Source organism: Babylonia areolata, chromosome 9 (assembly GCF_041734735.1).
Source record: "Babylonia areolata isolate BAREFJ2019XMU chromosome 9, ASM4173473v1, whole genome shotgun sequence".
In the NCBI taxonomy this organism is placed as follows: Eukaryota; Metazoa; Mollusca; class Gastropoda; order Neogastropoda; family Buccinidae; genus Babylonia; species Babylonia areolata.
In genome coordinates, this window is record NC_134884.1 from 46,045,286 (window position 1) to 46,063,418 (window position 18,133).

The window sequence follows — 18,133 nt, forward strand, 5'->3', positions numbered from 1 at the left end:
ACTCATCACCCGAAGTAAAAACAGAATCGTAAACAAGCCAGTTTAAAATTCATAAATAAAATGTATTCTTTAACCCACAAACATGAAAGAGCATTGAATAAATAACACACAGTCAAATGTCATATTTACTCTGAGCCAGAAAAAAACACTCCAACCCAGTTTCAAACACACACCTGAAGAAATCCACATGCACAAAAAAGCAAATATTTTCAACAAACTGATGTCAATATCTGTCAAACCTGTGTGTGAAACTGAAACAGAATAGTAATCAATAACACAGTATTCATATTTACTGAGATGAAACCATTAATACAACTTTGTCTTTCAGAAGAGACAATAAACTGTGTGCAGCATGCACTTATCGCATGTAAAAGAACCGAAGGCAACAACGAGCTTGCCCCTAGCAAAATTCTAAAGAAAAGTCCACTTTGATGGAAGAACAAATACAGTCGGAGACAGGAAATAAATAAAGAAAAAAGGAAATACTGCACTGTGGAGACGTGTTCTCCAGGGAGAGCAGCCTGAATTTCAAACAGTGAAATCGTGTGACAAAAATACAGTACAACAGAACACAATACACAGCACAGCACAGTACAATACCACACACAACCAGAAGTTAAAGATGGTAAATAAACAGACATAGCGCTGACAACTGTGCACTTGAAGTGATCATCACTCCATACCCAGTGTTTATTCCTTCACCCACGAACCCTGAACTCTGAACCCTGAACTAGCAGAGAGAACTCAAGTCTGTAAGTGGTGTTGGTGTATGTATTGAGAGTGGGGGTTTTTTCCTGTGCAATTGACCATCACCACTTGCAATCATCACCATCATCTTCCCAAACTTAAGTGCAAAAAAAACAAGAAAAGAAAACCAACCCCCTCCAAAAAAAGAACAAAAAATAGACATAACAAATAATACGGCAGCTGTTTCTTTAACCCCTTGCCTGATGCTGATAAGTATGCTCATCTATGAAGGGCTGTCATGTCACTGAGATAAGACAGAGCTTACAGGTCAGATGTCAGTTACCACTTTGTATTTGGAATTCATCATCTCAGGATTGCATTACTTTCTTCAGCAAAATCCGTGACACCATTTGATAAGTACACCAGAATGTAGTAACTGCCACACTGATTTAATTTCACCAATGGAAGGTTCAGCAGTCAAGGGGTTAACGGTAGAATAGATCCCTTTCAGGGAACCAGACACAAGCAACATTTCTTCTTGTTTTTGGAAATACAAGGCCTGGACTGTTCATTACTTTGAGTTATTGTGCATATCACCTTAAAAGATAATGTGTTCTAAGCGTGTGTTAAAGACTAGCTTCCAGCAAAGAATAATTATTATTCATTCAAGTTTATATAATCACATTCAAATGTGAAAATTGAACTTTTATTACTGTATGTCTACAATCTTGAATCACCAGCACATGTAGCCATACATTAAACAGAATTCCTTCCTTCCATCTAATTCCACATTCATTCCCTCCCTGCCTCACAGATGAAGAACTGTAGGAATGAACAAGACAGCAGCTTTCAGAAGTGGAGATCCATGAAAGACGCTGGAGATGGACTGGCCACAAACTCCGCAAACCTGCATCTAGTATCACAAGACAAGACCTTTCCTTGAACCCACAGGGGACGGGCGCAATAGCGTTAAAGCGTTGGACTTTCAATCTGAGGGTCCCGGTTTCGAATCACGGTGAGGGCACCTGGTGGGTAAAGGGTGGGGATTTTTACGATCTCCCAAGTCAACATGTGCAGACCTGCCAGTGCCTGAACCCCCTTCGTGTGTATACACAAGCAGAAGATCAAATACGCACGTTAAAGATCCTGTAATCCATGTCAGCGTTCGGTGGGTTATGGAAACAAAAACATACCCAGCATGTACACACCCCGAAAGCAGAGTATGGCTGCCTACATGGTGGGTTAAAAACGGTCATACACGTAAAAGCCCACTCGCGTATATACGAGTGAACGTGAGAGCTGCAGCCCACGAATGCAAAAGAAAAAAAAAAAAGAAAAAAGAACCCACAGGGGAAAAGGAAAAGAGGCTGTCAAAGAAATACATGGCTCTGTGACCTGGAGGCAGACGTGAAGAGGACAGGCTGTGTGTGTGTGTGTGTGTGTGTGTGTGTGTGTGTGTGTGTGTGTGTGTGTGTGTGTGTGTGTGACTGTGTGTGTGTGTGTGTGTGTGTGTGACTGTATGTGAGTGTGTGTGTGTGTGTGTGTGTGTGTGAGTGTGCGTGTGTGTGTGTGTGTGTGTGTGTGTGTGTACATGTGTGTGTGAGTGTGTGTGTGTTTGTATACTTATTGTCTGAGTGATGTCTTACTGAAATGTGCTTTGAGAGGTTTGAAAGCACTATTTATAAATGCATCGTTATGTATTTTATCATTATCATTCCTATGCTGGAAATAGATAAGTTAATTTTTGTTAGGAGCCTTGCAAATTCAGGCATCTCACTCATTTTTTTTTTAAATATCTTTGGGGAATATTGCAACATTTGAGTACTGTTTCATCATTAAGGTCACTGTGCTCAATTTTCTTCATAAAAGTTTTAAAAAAGACAAAGCTGAACATCCTGTAAGGTTGTGTGTGGTGATATTGGTCCAGTAAGAGATAAAAACAGTTTGAAGAATTTTCCACACATACAATGGTCCCCTGTCCCTCTCCCCCCTTTTAGCCCAGTTCTCTAGATCCCAATGAAAAGCCAGAAGCAAGCACCTCACAGGGTTGTTCCTGGCAAAATTCTGAAGAAAAATTCACCTCAATAGGAAAAACAAATAAAACTGCATGCAGGAAAAAATACCAAAAAAATGGGTGGCGCTGTAGTATAGTGACGCGCTCTCCCTGGGGAGAGCAACCCAAATTTCACACAGAGAAATCTAATGTGATAAAAAGTAATACAAATACAAAAATACATGACTGCCTCTTTCAACAGGCAATGGAATTACAGTTTGTTCCATGGTTCTGTGGTTTATAAAATGTAATTAATTCAAATAATGTAAATTATATAAATCATTCCATAGTAATGTGGTTTACAAAATGCAATTCTAACCCATACATGGCAACAAAGCTCACAAGTGAACATAAAACATACCATGTCTCATGAATGGTTCTTTTCCTTCAAGCAAAAATAATAATGCTCATGTAAATGCTATCGAAAAATGAAGAAACAGTTTTTAAAGAAAACATCTACATGGTATAACTGATAAAATATCACTGAAGGTTTCAAACACAACATACAAAAATTTATGTATAGAGTGAGCCAAAAAACAAACCCTTCCTCCCCAAAAAACAACAACAAAAACCACACCTGTTAATTCTCATGGCCATTCACCGTGCCAGTCACATAAACTCCCATTATCCATTGGTAATTTCAAATCAATCAAAGATTCCAAAATATTTAAGAAAAGCATGAGCCAAAACAAAAGCAACACCCCCAACCCCAAATTTCAGTTTTCATAACCATTCACCATGCCAGTCACATAAAGTTCTGTCATCCATGTACGACAGACAGGTCACAGACATCATGACAACTTCTTGTAGTCAGAAGTCACGACGACTTCTTGTCTCCCTTGTCAGCCTCGCCCTCTACCTGGCATTTCTTCACCGTGCGGTCAAAGTGGAACTGGTAGAACAGGCACACCAGGCGAAAGATACCCATCAGTGACACCTGTCCACAGATTGCACACATAAAGACACACACACACACATACACACAAACATACACACACACACACACGAACATACACTCACACACAAACACATACAGACACACAAACACACACACACAAACACACACACACACACACACTAACACAAACACACACACACACACACACACACACACACACACAAACACAAAGAGCAGAAGCAGACCTGGAGGATGGCATCGAGGAGGGAGGTGACCGGAGAGAACCCACTGGTCACTGTGCTCAGCATGAACCCGTCCACTCCCACACTGCTCAGGAAGCGCCCTTTCTGAATTAAAAGAAATGCTGTTCACTGTATAAATGAATTAAAAAAAACCAAAAAAAAAAAAAAAAAAAAAAAAAACCCTCATTACTGTTATTTACATTGATACACTGATACACTGCCCAGGAAACATCCTTTCTGAAAAAAAAAGAAGCATATCACTGTATAAAAAACAATAACAAAAACTCGTTATTGGTATTTATATCCATACACTGATAAGAAAACATCCCTTCAGAAAAAAAATGCACACTGTAAAAAAAAACAAAAAAAAAACCCCAAAACAACAACAAAAACCAAAAAGAATACGACCTGAATATCGATATTCATATCCATACACTGACACACTGATAAGGAAACGTCCCTTCTGACGAAATAAAGAGAAAAGAGACAAGGCTATCAAGACACTTGTGTGATACCTATTCAATCCAAAACAGGAATCATAAAAAAACACAAAAACAACAGACACCGTGACACAGATAAAAAACACACACACACACACACATGTTGATGTGGCTTTGACCTCTAATTTTCAATACAACACTTATGTTCAGGCCAAAACAAATCACACACTACCATGTGTTTTAATGAACACTGGATTAAAAACTCAAAATTTCAGCATGATTCTACAGTCTTCCAACATGAGCCATGTTGTGACCTTAACCTTTAACCTTGTCTCATTATGGGCACAATCCTGTCCATACGCTGTTAGAACTGTCCCAAAGTCAGGTGCCCCTTCACGCCTGGACTGAGAGGAAAAACAGAGAAAAGCGTCTTTCCTTAGGACACAGCACCATGTCGAAGAGGGGCCTCAAACCCCTATTACTGGTATCAAAATCCAACCAACTCTTCCACAGTAAGCTCACAGTGTCGCTGGGTGACACCAAACAACTACAGCACTTTTTTTTTCTTTTTTTTTTGTGGGGGGTGGCGGGGGCACAGATTATGAGATTATAAATTTAAATTCACATTAATGCTATGAAGCAAAGAACAACAACCACTTTCACTGCATAAATTTATATTCACAGTCTGACTGGAAAATCAAACTGAGCATCTAGTCATTTGGATGAGACAATAAATTGAGGTCCGCTGTGCCACATGGTGCACTGAAAAAGAACCCATGGCAACAAGAGTGCTGTCCTCTGGCAAAATTCTGTACAAGTAATCCACTCTGATAGGCACACAATCAAGGCCTGATTAAGCATGTACGCTGCTGGTCAGGCATCTGCCTGGCAGACGTGTCGAAGCATACATGGATTTGTCCAAACGCAGTGACGCCTCTTTGAAAAACTGAAACTGAAACTCTGTAGAGAAATCCACTGTGATAGATACAGAACCAAGGTCTGATTAAGCATGTCGGGTTATGCTGCTGGTCAGCCTAGCTGATGAAGCGTAGCTCACATGGATTTGTCTGACAGCATTTACACCTCATAGAGAAAGAGAAACAGAGTTTAACAGACAGTGTACTGAACACCATGTCCTGTATGTGGTGCCTCCTAGAGAAAGAGAAACAGAGATTGACAGACAGACAGCATACTGACCACCATGTCCTGTATGATGGTGCGAGCTACAACGTCTGGTTGGAACAGTCCGCCCGACTCCGACAGCAGACGTGTCTCTCTGGGCTGCGACAGGAAAGACACCAGGGATGGGTTCTATCAGCCATCTTAGCAGCGCTAAGTCTGTTTAGCATTTAGAATTTTCTTTAGTCTCCCTAATTACACAGGCCTAGGAACATTCTCTACCCCCTGACTGCTGAACCTGGGTGGAATGAGATCAGTGTGACATGAGTGTGAACGGCAGTTACTACTTTCTGTGTGCTTCTCAGTGCTGTCAGTGATTCTGCTGAACAAATGTAATGCAGTCCTAGCAGGAGGAAGTCCAGATACAGAATGATGACTGACATCCTGACCTGTATGCTGTCTTATATCAGTGAGGTGACAGCCCTTCACTGACATCCTGACCTGTCAGCTGTCTTATATCAGTGAGGTGACAGCCCTTCACTGACATCCTGACCTGTATGCTGTCTTATATCAGTGAGGTGACAGCCCATCACTGACATCCTGACCTGTATGCTCTGTCTTACCTCAGTGAGGTGACAGCCCTTCACTGACATCCTGACCTGTATGCTGTCTTATATCAGTGAGGTGACAGCCCTTCACTGACATCCTGACCTGTATGCTGTCTTATATCAGTGAGGTGACAGCCCTTCACTGACATCCTGACCTGTAAGCTGTCTTATATCAGTGAGGTGACAGCCCTTCACTGACATCCTGACCTGTAAGCTGTCTTATATCAGTGAGGTGACAGCCCTTCACTGACATCCTGACCTGTATGCTGTCTTATATCAGTGAGGTGACAGCCCTTCACTGACATCCTGACCTGTAAGCTCTGTCTTATATCAGTGAGGTGACAGCCCTTCACTGATATCCTGACCTGTAAGCTCTGTCTTATCTTAGTGAGGTGACAGCCCTTTAATGACATCCTGACAAGTAAGCTCTGTCTGATCTCAGTGAGGTGACAACCCTTCACTGACATCCTGACCTGTAAGCTCTGTCCCATTTCAGTGAGGTGACAGCCCTTCACTGACATCCTGACCTGTAAGCTCTGTCCCATTTCAGTGAGGTGACAGCCCTTCACTGACATCCTGACCTGTGAGCTCTGTCCTATCTCAGTGAGGTGACAGCCCTTCACTGACATCCTGACCTATAAGCTCTGTCTTATCTCAGTGAGGTGACAGCCCTTCACTGATATCCTGACCTGTAAGCTCGGTCTTTCCTCAGAGAGATGACAACCCTTCACTGACATCCTGACCTGTAAGCTCTGTCTTATCTGAGTAAGATAACAGCCCTTCACTGACATCCTGACCTGTAAGCTCTGTCTTATCTCAGTTAGGCAACACCCTTCACTGACACCCTGACATTTTAAGCCCTGTCATCTCAGTTAGGTGACAGTCATTCACTGACACCCTGATCTGTAAGCTCTGTCTTACCTCAGTGAGGTGACAGCCCTTCAACGACATCCTAACCAGTAAGCTCTGTCTTACCTCAGTGAGGTGACAGCCCTTCACTGACACCCTACCAGTAAGCTCTGTCTTATCTTAGTGAGGTTACAGCCCTTCATTGACATCCTGACCTATGATCTCTATCTTATCTCAGTGAGGTGACAGCCTTTCACTAACATCCTGACCTGTAAGTTCTGTCTTATCTCAGTGAGGTGACAACCTTTCACTGACATCCTGACCTGTAAACTCTGTCTTATCTCAGTGAGGTGACAGCCCTTCACTGACATCCTGAACTGTAAGCTCTGTATTATCTCAATGAGGTGACAGGCCTTCACTGACATCCTGGCCTGTAAGCTCTGTCTTATCTCAGTGAGGTGACAACCTTTCACTGACATCCTGACCTGTAAGCTCTGTCTTACCTCAGTGAGGGACAACCTTTCACTGACATCCTGACCTGTAAATTATGTCTTAGTGACCTGTCAGCTCTGTCCTATCTCAGTGAGGTGACAGCCATTCACTGACATCCTGACCTGTAAGCTCTGTCTGATCTAAGTGAGGTGACAGCCCTTCACTGACATCCTGACCTGTAAGCTCTGTCTGATCTCAGTGAGGTGACAGCCCTTCACTGACATCCTGACCTGTAAGGCCTGTCCTATCTCAATGAGGTGACAGCCCTTCACTGACATCCTGACCTGTAAGCTTGTCTGATCTCAGTGAGGTGACAGCCATTCACTGACATCCTGACCTGTAAGCTCTGTCCTATCTCAGTGAGGTGACAGCCATTCACTGACATCCTGACCTGTAAGCTCTGTCCCATTTCAGTGAGGTGACAGCCCTTCACTAACATCCTGACCTGTAAGCTCTGTCCCATTTCAGTGAGGTGAAAGCCCTTCACTGACATCCTGACCTGTAAGCTCTGTCCTATCTCAGTGAGGTGACAGCCATTCACTGACATCCTGACCTGTAAGCTTTGTCTGATCTAAGTGAGGTGACAGCCCTTCACTGAAATCCTGACCTGTAAGGCCTGTCCTATCTCAGTGAGGTGACAGCCCTTCACTGACATCCTGACCTGTAAGCTCTGTCCTATCTCAGTGAGGTGACAGCCCTTCACTGACATCCTGACCTGTAAGCTCTCTCCTATCTCAGTGAAGTGACAGCCCTTCACTGATGAGCTCTTCTCTTTAGTAGCAGTCAAGGGGTTAACCCAAAGCAAACTAGGCACTGCTAAAATCACTCATGCAACCAAGTCCAAGTAACAAATACAACATCATCAGGGAAACACAGAAAACACTCAATAACAGTAATCATTATAATATGTAATTTTTACATGGCGCAATATTCAGCACTAATGCTGGTCAAAGTGCCCAACATGTCCAGTTTAATGCAAACATGACACAGGAAACGTGACAGAATCTTTCTGTCAACAAAAACATCCAATGCTTTTAACAAGCAAATCAATATATGCGTGCATGTACGGAGCTGAATCAGCTCCCGTGTCGCAAGCTGCCATAAAATTGAAAGAAAGAGGAACTCTTGAACACACACAAGCCTGATTCCAATCTATTTTAGATAATATTATCATGAAGCTAACAAAATGTGGTATTCAATGTATATACTAGTCAATCCAATTGATACAGTCCATCTAAACTGACAGTCACAGAAGTTCAATCATGGTTAGACCAGGATAAGTTGCACTATCATCGTTGGATACCCATGTGGCATCATGGCCCAACGTCTGAAGCACACATGCAGTCGCAGATGGGGAATGGGACAAAAGGCTAAAAAAATCCATAGTGCCAATACAGCCAAAAGTGCATAAATGCATAAATGCCCAAGGGTTTGAAAACAGGAAACAGTTTTTATCTGGCATATGCACTTCTCATTCCAGATGTATCACTAATTATGTTCGTTTGAGCGCTCTTTATATGAACTATAGCAAAAACAGAAAAATGTCCTTGTGTAAATAAATAACTGTGACTCACTTACTTGTCCAGTGTCCAAAAACGAAAGAACTGTTGATTTAAAAACAAATTATTGATTCTGTTTCCGTGGCATCCTTGTTTGTTGAACATATCTTAAATAATCATTCCCTTGAACGCAAACTTTCTGAAAGTCTGATTAAGCACCCAGTTAGTATCTTCCTTTGACTGGTCCACTTGTTTTCACAGTTTAACTGTTTACAGTGTAAACTAGTACATATCAGTTAAGTAGTTAACATCTGTATCTTTATCTCTCTCAATTACTCACACTCACAAACACACACACACACACAACACACACACACACACACACACACACACCATGAAAAACTGCATACACATGTTTGTTGTCAATGACTACCTTGGATTTCTGTTCCTCAGCAAAGCCAGGTGTATCTGTGTCAGGGGGGAAAGCCAAAGTGACCTGGATGTTGTGAGGTTTCACCTGTCAACACACAGTCATGAACACAGGTGAAAGTTCCCCACCACCCATCATATGTAGAGCACAACAAAGTGCATGAAGTATGGAGCTTTTAGTTCTTCAGCTGGAATTCACTGGCTTTTTTTAATCCATCACAGTCCCTCACTCACATGCTTTAAAACAAATCCTTGACAGGTGCAATAGCCGAGTGGTTTAAGTGTTGGACTTTCAATCTGACGGTCCTGGACTTGAATCTCGGTAACGGTGCCTGGTGGATAAAGGGTGGATATTTTTCCGATTTCCCAGGTCAACATATATGCAGACCTGCTTGTGCCTGAACCCCCTTCATGTGTATACACAAGCAGAGGATCAAATACGCACGTTTAAGATCCTGTAATCCATGTCAGCATTCGGTGGGTTATGGAAACAAGAACATACCCAGCAATGCACACCCCTGAAAACAGCGTATGACTGCCTACAAGGCGGGGGTAAAAACAGTCATACACGTAACAGCCCACTCATGTACATAAAAGTTCACGTGGGAGTTGCAGCCGACAAAAGAAGAAGAAGAAGAAAGAAGAAGTTACGCATTCTCCCTCACCTCCATCTGCAGGGACTCCGCCAGCCCCCTGAGGGCAAACTTGGACGAGGAGTAGGCGGTGTAGCCAAACAGCCCCAGCTGCCCCGCCATGGAGGACACGAACACCACCCTCCCCTGTCTCCGGGCCACCATGCCTGGCAGCACCGCACGCGTCAGGAGCACACTGCCGTGGTAGTTGATGTCCATCATTCGCTGGCGTGTCACACACAGGGTACAGCTGTGTTTGATTTGTTTTGATTTGTTGTGTGATTTTGTGTGAGTTTGTGTGTGTGTGTGTGTGTGTGTGTGTTGTGTGTGTGTGCTGTATGACTGTCTCTGTGTTGTGTGAGTTTGTTTTGGCAGTTATCCAGACATTTCAGTGACTACATATGCTTGCGTGTGTGCATGTGTGTGTCTGCATGCATGTGTGTGAGTGTAGCTCTGAGTCTGCACGTGTGGAGGTCTGTGTGAGCATGAACTTTCCCCTCCTGCAGCGGTTACAAATCTGTTCAAAACGTGTTACCTTGAAATCCTCCAAGGGTGTCTCCAGGAACTTGCCACTCATTGAAGTGCCAGCACAGTTGATCAGAGCTGTGATGGGACCCTGCTCTGCTTCTATCTGCACACACACACAATCAGAATCAGAATAAAAATGATCCAATTTCTATGGCGCCTTTCTATGTAAAACATGCTCAACTGCGCTGTACAATGTAAAAACTAACAAGTAAAATATGTATTAAACACTAAAATAGAAAACCTACGTCCATAACCCTGCAAATACTCCCAACCAAACACTAACGTATGTTCAGATGCACACAAAAATAAGTGTACATAACACAACACTTATCATACATGTCGTACGTAACAATACCTGAATAATGCACATTTCTTATCGCAATATTTATCACTGATACCAGAATAACTTCATCATCTCAGTGAAAGGAATTGGGTGCAGTGAAGTCTGTGACACATGTATACAGATTACAAGCAGAACCAGTAAAATCTGACATACAACAAACAAAACAAAAACACACAGTTTCAGTAGCTCAAGGAGGCGTCACTGCGTTCGGACAAATCCATATACGCTACACCACATCTGCCAAGCAGATGCCTGACCAGCACACAGACACACACAAGTCATAACAAAGCATGCCTGGTAGAAACATCACTTTTCAACCCTTTAAAACAGACACACACACAAACATACAAACACAGAGACACAGACACACACACACAAACACACATATTCGTCAAATTTCAAATGATAGCGCAGTCAAAGTCACACATACAAAAAAATATCAAAAACAAAATTAATCAAAATGAATGAAACACAGAACAAGTCACAAAAAGTTGTATCTTGTGTGACACCAGCAAATGATGGATATCAACTACCAACCCCCACCCCCACCCCACACACAAACACACAAACATACACACACACACATGACTCATGACTCAAACAGAACAAAACATAGCTTTAACCCCATGACTGTTGAACCTTTGAGAACTGAAATCAGTGTGGAAAGAATTTAAAATGCAGTCACTACTATTATCAATGGTGTGATTGAATCTGCTCCATAAAAGCAATGCAGTCCCATGAGAAAGAAGTCAAAATACAGAATGGTGACCGACATCCTGACAAGTAAGCTCTGTCTTATCTCAGTGAGGTGACAACCCTTCACTGACATCCTGACCTGTAAGCTCTGTCTTATCTCAGTGAGGTGACAGCCCTTCACTGACATCCTGACCTGTAAGCTCTGTCTTATCTCAGTGAGGTGACAGTCCTTCACTGACATCCTGACCTGTAAGATCTGTCTTATCTCAGTGAGGTGACAGCCCTTCACTGACACCCTGACCTGTAAGCTCGGTCTTATCTCAGTGAGGTGACAACCCTTCACTGACATCCTGACCTGTAAGCTCTGTCTTATCTCAGTGAGGTGACAGCCCTTCATTGACATCCTGACCTGTAAGCTCTGTCTTATCTCAGTGAGGTGACAGCCCTTCACTGACATCCTGACCTGTAAGCTCTGTCTGATCTCAGTGAGGTGACAGTCCTTCACTGACATCCTGACCTGTAAGATCTGTCTTATCTCAGTGAGGTGACAGCCCTTCACTGACATCCTGACCTGTAAGCTCTGTCTTATCTCAGTGAGGTGACAGCCCTTCAATGACATCCTGACCTGTAAGCTCTGTCTTATCTCAGTGAGGTGACAGCCCTTCACTGACATCCTGACCTGTAAGCTCTGTCTTATCTCAGTGAGGTGACAGCCCTTCATTGACATCCTGACCTGTAAGCTCTGTCTTATCTCAGTGAGGTGACAGCCCTTCACTGACATCCTGACCTGTAAGCTCTGTCATCTCAGTGAGGTGACAGCCCTTCACTGACATCCTGACCTGTAAGCTCTGTCTTATCTCAGTGAGGTGACAGCCCTTCACTGACATCCTGACCTGTAAGCTCTGTCTGATCTCAGTGAGGTGACAGTCCTTCACTGACATCCTGACCTGTAAGATCTGTCTTATCTCAGTGAGGTGACAGCCCTTCACTGACATCCTGACCTGTAAGCTCTGTCTTATCTCAGTGAGGTGACAGCCCTTCAATGACATCCTGACCTGTAAGCTCTGTCTTATCTCAGTGAGGTGACAGCCCTTCACTGACACCCTGACCTGTAAGCTCTGTCTTATCTCAGTGAGGTGACAGCCCTTCACTGACATCCTGACCTGTAAGATCTGTCTTATCTCAGTGAGGTGACAGCCCTTCACTGACATCCTGACCTGTAAGCTCTGTCTTATCTCAGTGAGGTGACAGCCCTTCACTGACATCCTGACCTGTAAGCTCTGTCTTATCTCAGTGAGGTGACAGCCCTTCACTGACATCCTGACCTGTAAGCTCTGTCCCATCTCAGTGAGGTGACAGCCCTTCACTGACATCCTGACCTACAAGCTCTGACTTATCTCACTGAGGTGACAGCTTATCACTAACGAGCATACTCACCATATGCAGCAGCCAAGAAGTTAATACTGAAAAGGAATAAAACTCATTCCCAGAACCAAAACAAACGGAAAAGAAACAAGCTTCACCCACTCATGCACACATGTACACAAAGTGTATATGTGTGTGTGTGTGTGTGTGTGTGTGTGTGTGTGTGTGTGTGTGATAATATTTCAGTGTTCTTTATTTCTTAATTCACTCTTAGCTTACAAAACTTTAGCTTGTTTGCAAAACATTTTATTGTTTGCCCATGTTCAGCAGTGAATGTTTGTACCTGTGTATAGACAATGTACCAGTCTTGAGTCTGTTAGCAGAACATTGAGTCACAGACACACGCCCTCTGACTTGATCACTACCTGTTTGACTGTTTCCTCCAAAAGGCTGAAATCTTTGGAGATATCTGCAGACACACTCTGAACTTTCTGCAACAAACCACACAAAACTCTCTTCAACATAGCTGCTTTGGTCTCTGTCCGCCTGAATTAAAAAAAAAAATCAATAAAATCCATCTCTCTGCCCACTGCATCAAAAATCAATAACATCTCTCAGTCTCTCTTTCTCTGTCCATCAGCATCAGAAATTGATCAAATCTTTCTCACTCTCTACTCTCTCTGCTCAATGCATAAAAAAATGGATAGAATCTCTCTCTGTCCACCTGCATGAAACATCAATAAAGTCTTTCTCTAACTCTGTCTCAAGCTGATATGATTTCTGTGAGTTCTTTTCTGTTTCTTTTTGATAATCATTCTTCTTTTCATCCTTCTTCCTATTCTTCTTCTTTCTACTTCTTCTTTTTGTTCTGTTTTCTGTGCTTCCTTTTTTTCTTTGTTTTGGCTTTTTCTACAGTTAGTGCACAGTGAAAAGAAGCTTATAGCTTATCCTTTTACATTCTTCTACAAAAAAAGAAAGAAAAAAAAAGAAGAAGAAGAAAACTATGCAGCAAGCAACAATCCACTTGTCATCACGATATATGATCCTCATTAATTCATGACAGCAGTTCAATCATCTTCACCTGCTTGCTGCCATCTGTGATGTACTTCTGCACTTCTTCCACAGCTTCAGCCAGGCGTGCCTGGCAAAACAAAACAGAAATGGACACACTATGAATGCTGACAAAACAAGGACTCTATCCTGTATCTCTTTCTCTACCTCTCTCTAGAGACCAGTTATGCCGTTTCTTGTCCATATTGTTCATACAATGATAAAACTTTGAATTTAAACCGTTAACCATAAAATGATCATGTCTGTGCCTGCCCACTACTGCATTACTTCAGCATATCACATTAACTGTGTCGATTAGCAGTCATACTCTCCATCCTTCCCCACCCACTCCCCATGCACACATCTTCTTTTTCCTTCTCCCTCAACTCTGCAAAGAGTCAATGGGGCACAGCACAGAACTGTTCAACAGATTCTTCCGGTTCTGCTGGTTGTGCATCAAAGCCTGGGTCTCTCTGCTAATGGTTTCCTGTCCATTCTGGCATGCTGTGAGTGTGTCATTTTTTCTGTCCTCCCCCCTCATCTCCCACCCTAGGCAGGTCCAGAATGCTGTGAGTGTCATTTTTTCTGTCCCCCCCCCTCATCTCCCACCCTAGGCAGGTCCAGAATGCTGTGAGTGTGTCATTTTTTCTGTCCTCCCCCCTCATCTCCCACCCTAGGCAGGTCCAGAATGCTGTGAGAGTGTCATTTTTTCTGTCTCCCCCTCATCTCCCACCCTAGGCAGGTCCAGAATGCTGTGAGAGTGTCATTTTTTCTGTCTCCCCCTCATCTCCCACCCTAGGCAGGTCCAGAATGCTGTGAGTGTGTCATTTTTTCTGTCCTCCCCCATCTCCCACCCTAGGCAGGTCCAGAATGCTGCGAGCCTGTCATTTTTTTGGTCTCCCCCTTAATCTCCCACTCTCAGCACGTCCTTGGAGGTTTGTTTTAACAAAGCCACTGGATCTTGTTAAGTGGTCGTACCCATGTAGTAGCAGATGTCATCAGATCTTCATAAGGTCCAGTGTGCTGTTTGGTGGTTTGGTGCACATGTTTATTGGTGATGTGATCAGTGTATCTGATGTTAGGTATCTTGCAATGTCACCTCATTGCCATGGCTTAGATTCTTCTTTCCAAATATGCCATCAGAGTCCACAATGTAATAAGTAATTATATCTGTGGCCTAGTTTTGTCTATTACAAATGCTTCATTTTTCACCTATTTCTCTTATCATGTTGATCACCTTGCTAGATTTATCAACCATGTATAGGTGACTCTGTTAGCAGAATATCCCTCAGTTGTCTGAAACATACTTTGTTCATAGTTAGTTATTGAGATATCCATTCACTGCCACATGCATTATTGATTTCAGTGTCTCAGTGTCTGGCTGCATCAAAACAAGTCTGATATATTTTTTTTCAACCACATGTCTGCACACTTGAGATTCTCATGCATGCATTCTAATACAAGCTTGGGCTTTATTATCATCAAATCAAGTATGAAAGTTGTACCAGCACCTCATGGATTTCTACAATTTTCAAAATTGTACAAAATTCTCCAGTTTTACTTTAAGTTTAACACCATACAAATTACAATACACATACACATGTACAAATACAAGTAAAATGATTAATGCATTTCCAAATATCATTGTGACTATTTTCAAGAGTAAAATCAAGCTGACATGCAGACAACGTACCATATGCCAACTGCTGTCTCAAATGATTTTAATTCCATAACACCAAACCACTTTGGTCAATAATTGGCTTCAGTAATGTATACATCCAGATCTAGATATATACTGAAAGGTATCACCATTTTCTTCACATTAACATGTCTGCTGATATCTGTAGAAATAAAATAAAAACAACACACACAAAAACAACAACAAAAAAAGAAACAAGAGAGGCAAGGCCTTCAAGACTCACTTGTGATACACTTTTTAAAAAAAATCCAAGCTTTTTATGTATTGAGTATAATTTCAAAATGTAATGTTTAAGATGAGAAAGATCAGTTTAAAGCAAATTAAGTCCCCTAGCATTAATTACAGAGTAATTTCCCTTTTTCACTATCTGCACCAAAATGTTTGCAAATTAAATAAAACTTCCATGCTTAGCAAAAGAAGTTCCTGTTTGAACAAAAAATGATAAAAATGACTGCTCTTGTTGTTGGGCCAGAATATCAGATCAAAGTGCCAAGTTTAGAGAATACAAAAAATATAAATATAACAGTAAATGCAGTTTGCATATAATTAGGCTTCATTTTTTCTTTTTTTTGCCCATCCCAGAGGTGCAATATTGTTTTAAGCAAAATGACTGGAAAGAACTGAATTTTTCCTATTTTTATGCCTAATTTGGTGTCAACTGACAAAGTATTTGCAGAGAAAATGTCAATGTTAAAGTTTACCACGGACACACAGACACACACACACACACAACCGAACACCGGGTTAAAACATAGACTCACTTTGTTTACACAAGTGAGTCAAAAATAGCAACAACAAAACTATAGACTGACTTTTCAATTGCACAAAATATTAATTTTCTATATTTGTGTGTATACTGCAAGATGTATTTGCCAATATTTATGCACTATCTGCAAAGACAGATAGTCCATCAGTTGTCTAAGCATTAAAACAAACCATCAATTGTCTAAGTGTTAAAACAAATGATAAATGCACAACATAGAAGATCTGTTGCATATCCAACAGATATAATTTATACATGCTGTAAATATATTTTTAAACAATGCACAAAAGAAAGCATCACTGTGTGTATAGCAGACATGATTTTGTGTGTGCTGTGTTTGATCATGCCACCTTATTTCTGGCCAGAAGGGTGACACTGGCTCCGCGTTTCGCTGCCTCCACTGCCAGGCATTTACCGATGCCACTGGATCCCCCTGTCACCTGCACAACAAAGGTGAAAAACTGCACTGGCTGACAATATCCCAAAGGACAGATTACAGACTGGCTATGTTTTCCCCCTATTACCTGCACAACAAATACTTGAAAATCTGCACTGGTTGCCCATATCTGCTATAGGCTCACTGCGCTTCACAAATTAAACATTATGCACTGACAAGAATGAAACAACAATTCTCATTAAAATTCAAATAACAATTACTCATGGCGCCTGACAAATCACATGTTACAAAAGAGAATCAGCAATCATCAAGAATCAACCATGAAGTAACAGTCACCATCTCTGCATCATTTACAGCACAGAGCACTCCTCCCACATATAGGTGCACAGCACAGGAAAAAGTAGTACATCCCTCATATAACAGCAAGATGAAGATGCAAAGGATATTATCCATTATAAAACACACACACACACACACACACACACAGAGAGCACTCCTCCCACATATAGGTGCACAGCACAGGAAAAAGTAGTACATCCCTCATATAACAGCAAGATGAAGATGCAAAGGATATTATCCATTATAAAACACACACACACACACACACACACACACATCGATTATTCTTTGCACTAGTTGGGTATTTCTCGGGGGGAAATGTTGTTTATCGAAAGTATGTCTAAAAAAAAAAAGTTAAAATATTAAAAAAAAAAAAAAAAAATAAAAAAAAGATTCACACACACACATACACCCACCCACACACACACATATCCATTGGAACAGAAGGCAGTTACCAGGACATGGGCTCCATTAAGCACAATAGGCTTGGGTGCAATGAAACTCGACAGTAAAAACAGAACCAGAGCGACTGCAAGAAACACGACGGCAACAACCCAAAACATCTTTTTCCCACGCGTCCCTTCCTCAAGTCCAATTATCAGTGAGCCGGAGGGGAACAAGTTGTGTTGAGGTTTCCACGGAAAATGTAGGTTAACTCCCTTGAATCAAATGACTAACGCCCTAAATCACAGTCTCGATAGAATACTTTATTTGGATTCCTGCGTCCATGGTGTTTTCAGATCGGAAGTTTGTCGATCAGCACGCAGTTATGGCATCTGTCGATCGACTTTTTTTTCTTGGATGAAAGTGGATATGAAACAGAAACTAATATACCTTATGTAACATGGAAGCCACTTTCTGGTATGACATGATAAGATCCGATAACTTGCGATGAAAATCAGTTTTGATGATGTTTTTCTATTATCAGTTCTGCAGACTTCAATCATTTAGGGACTCATTACTTTTACTCTCTCTCTCTCTCTCCCTGTCTCTCTCTCTCTCTCC

At 41.9% G+C, this 18,133-nt stretch overlaps 1 protein-coding gene across 1 annotated transcript; it reads right to left on the bottom strand.

The window, feature by feature from the left end:
• Positions 1 to 47: 47 nt before the first annotated feature.
• On the bottom strand, positions 48 to 17,759 carry LOC143285530 (3-dehydrosphinganine reductase-like). Its single transcript, XM_076592890.1, has 10 exons — positions 17,584 to 17,759; positions 16,743 to 16,832; positions 13,962 to 14,021; positions 13,306 to 13,371; positions 10,484 to 10,579; positions 9,982 to 10,173; positions 9,321 to 9,404; positions 5,518 to 5,601; positions 3,884 to 3,985; positions 48 to 3,677 (listed from the first exon to the last, which is right to left on the bottom strand). Exons 1-10 carry the CDS (start codon positions 17,689 to 17,691, stop codon positions 3,558 to 3,560), a joined length of 1,002 nt encoding a protein of 333 aa, XP_076449005.1. The 5' UTR covers positions 17,692 to 17,759; the 3' UTR covers positions 48 to 3,557.
• Positions 17,760 to 18,133: the final 374 nt, after the last annotated feature.

What these genes read in the sequence shown, in the direction of transcription:
- LOC143285530 (XM_076592890.1), bottom strand. Translation starts at nt 17,691, where the DNA reads ATGTTTTGGGTTGTTGCCGTCGTGTTTCTTGCAGTCGCTCTGGTTCTG. An exon ending in CCCTTCTGGCCAGAAATAAG is followed by an intron (nt 14,022 to 16,742) that starts GTGGCATGATCA and finishes TTGTTTTGCCAG; the next exon opens with GCACGCCTGGCTGAAGCTGT. An exon ending in TGGAGGAAACAGTCAAACAG is followed by an intron (nt 10,580 to 13,305) that starts GTAGTGATCAAG and finishes GTGTGTGTGCAG; the next exon opens with ATAGAAGCAGAGCAGGGTCC.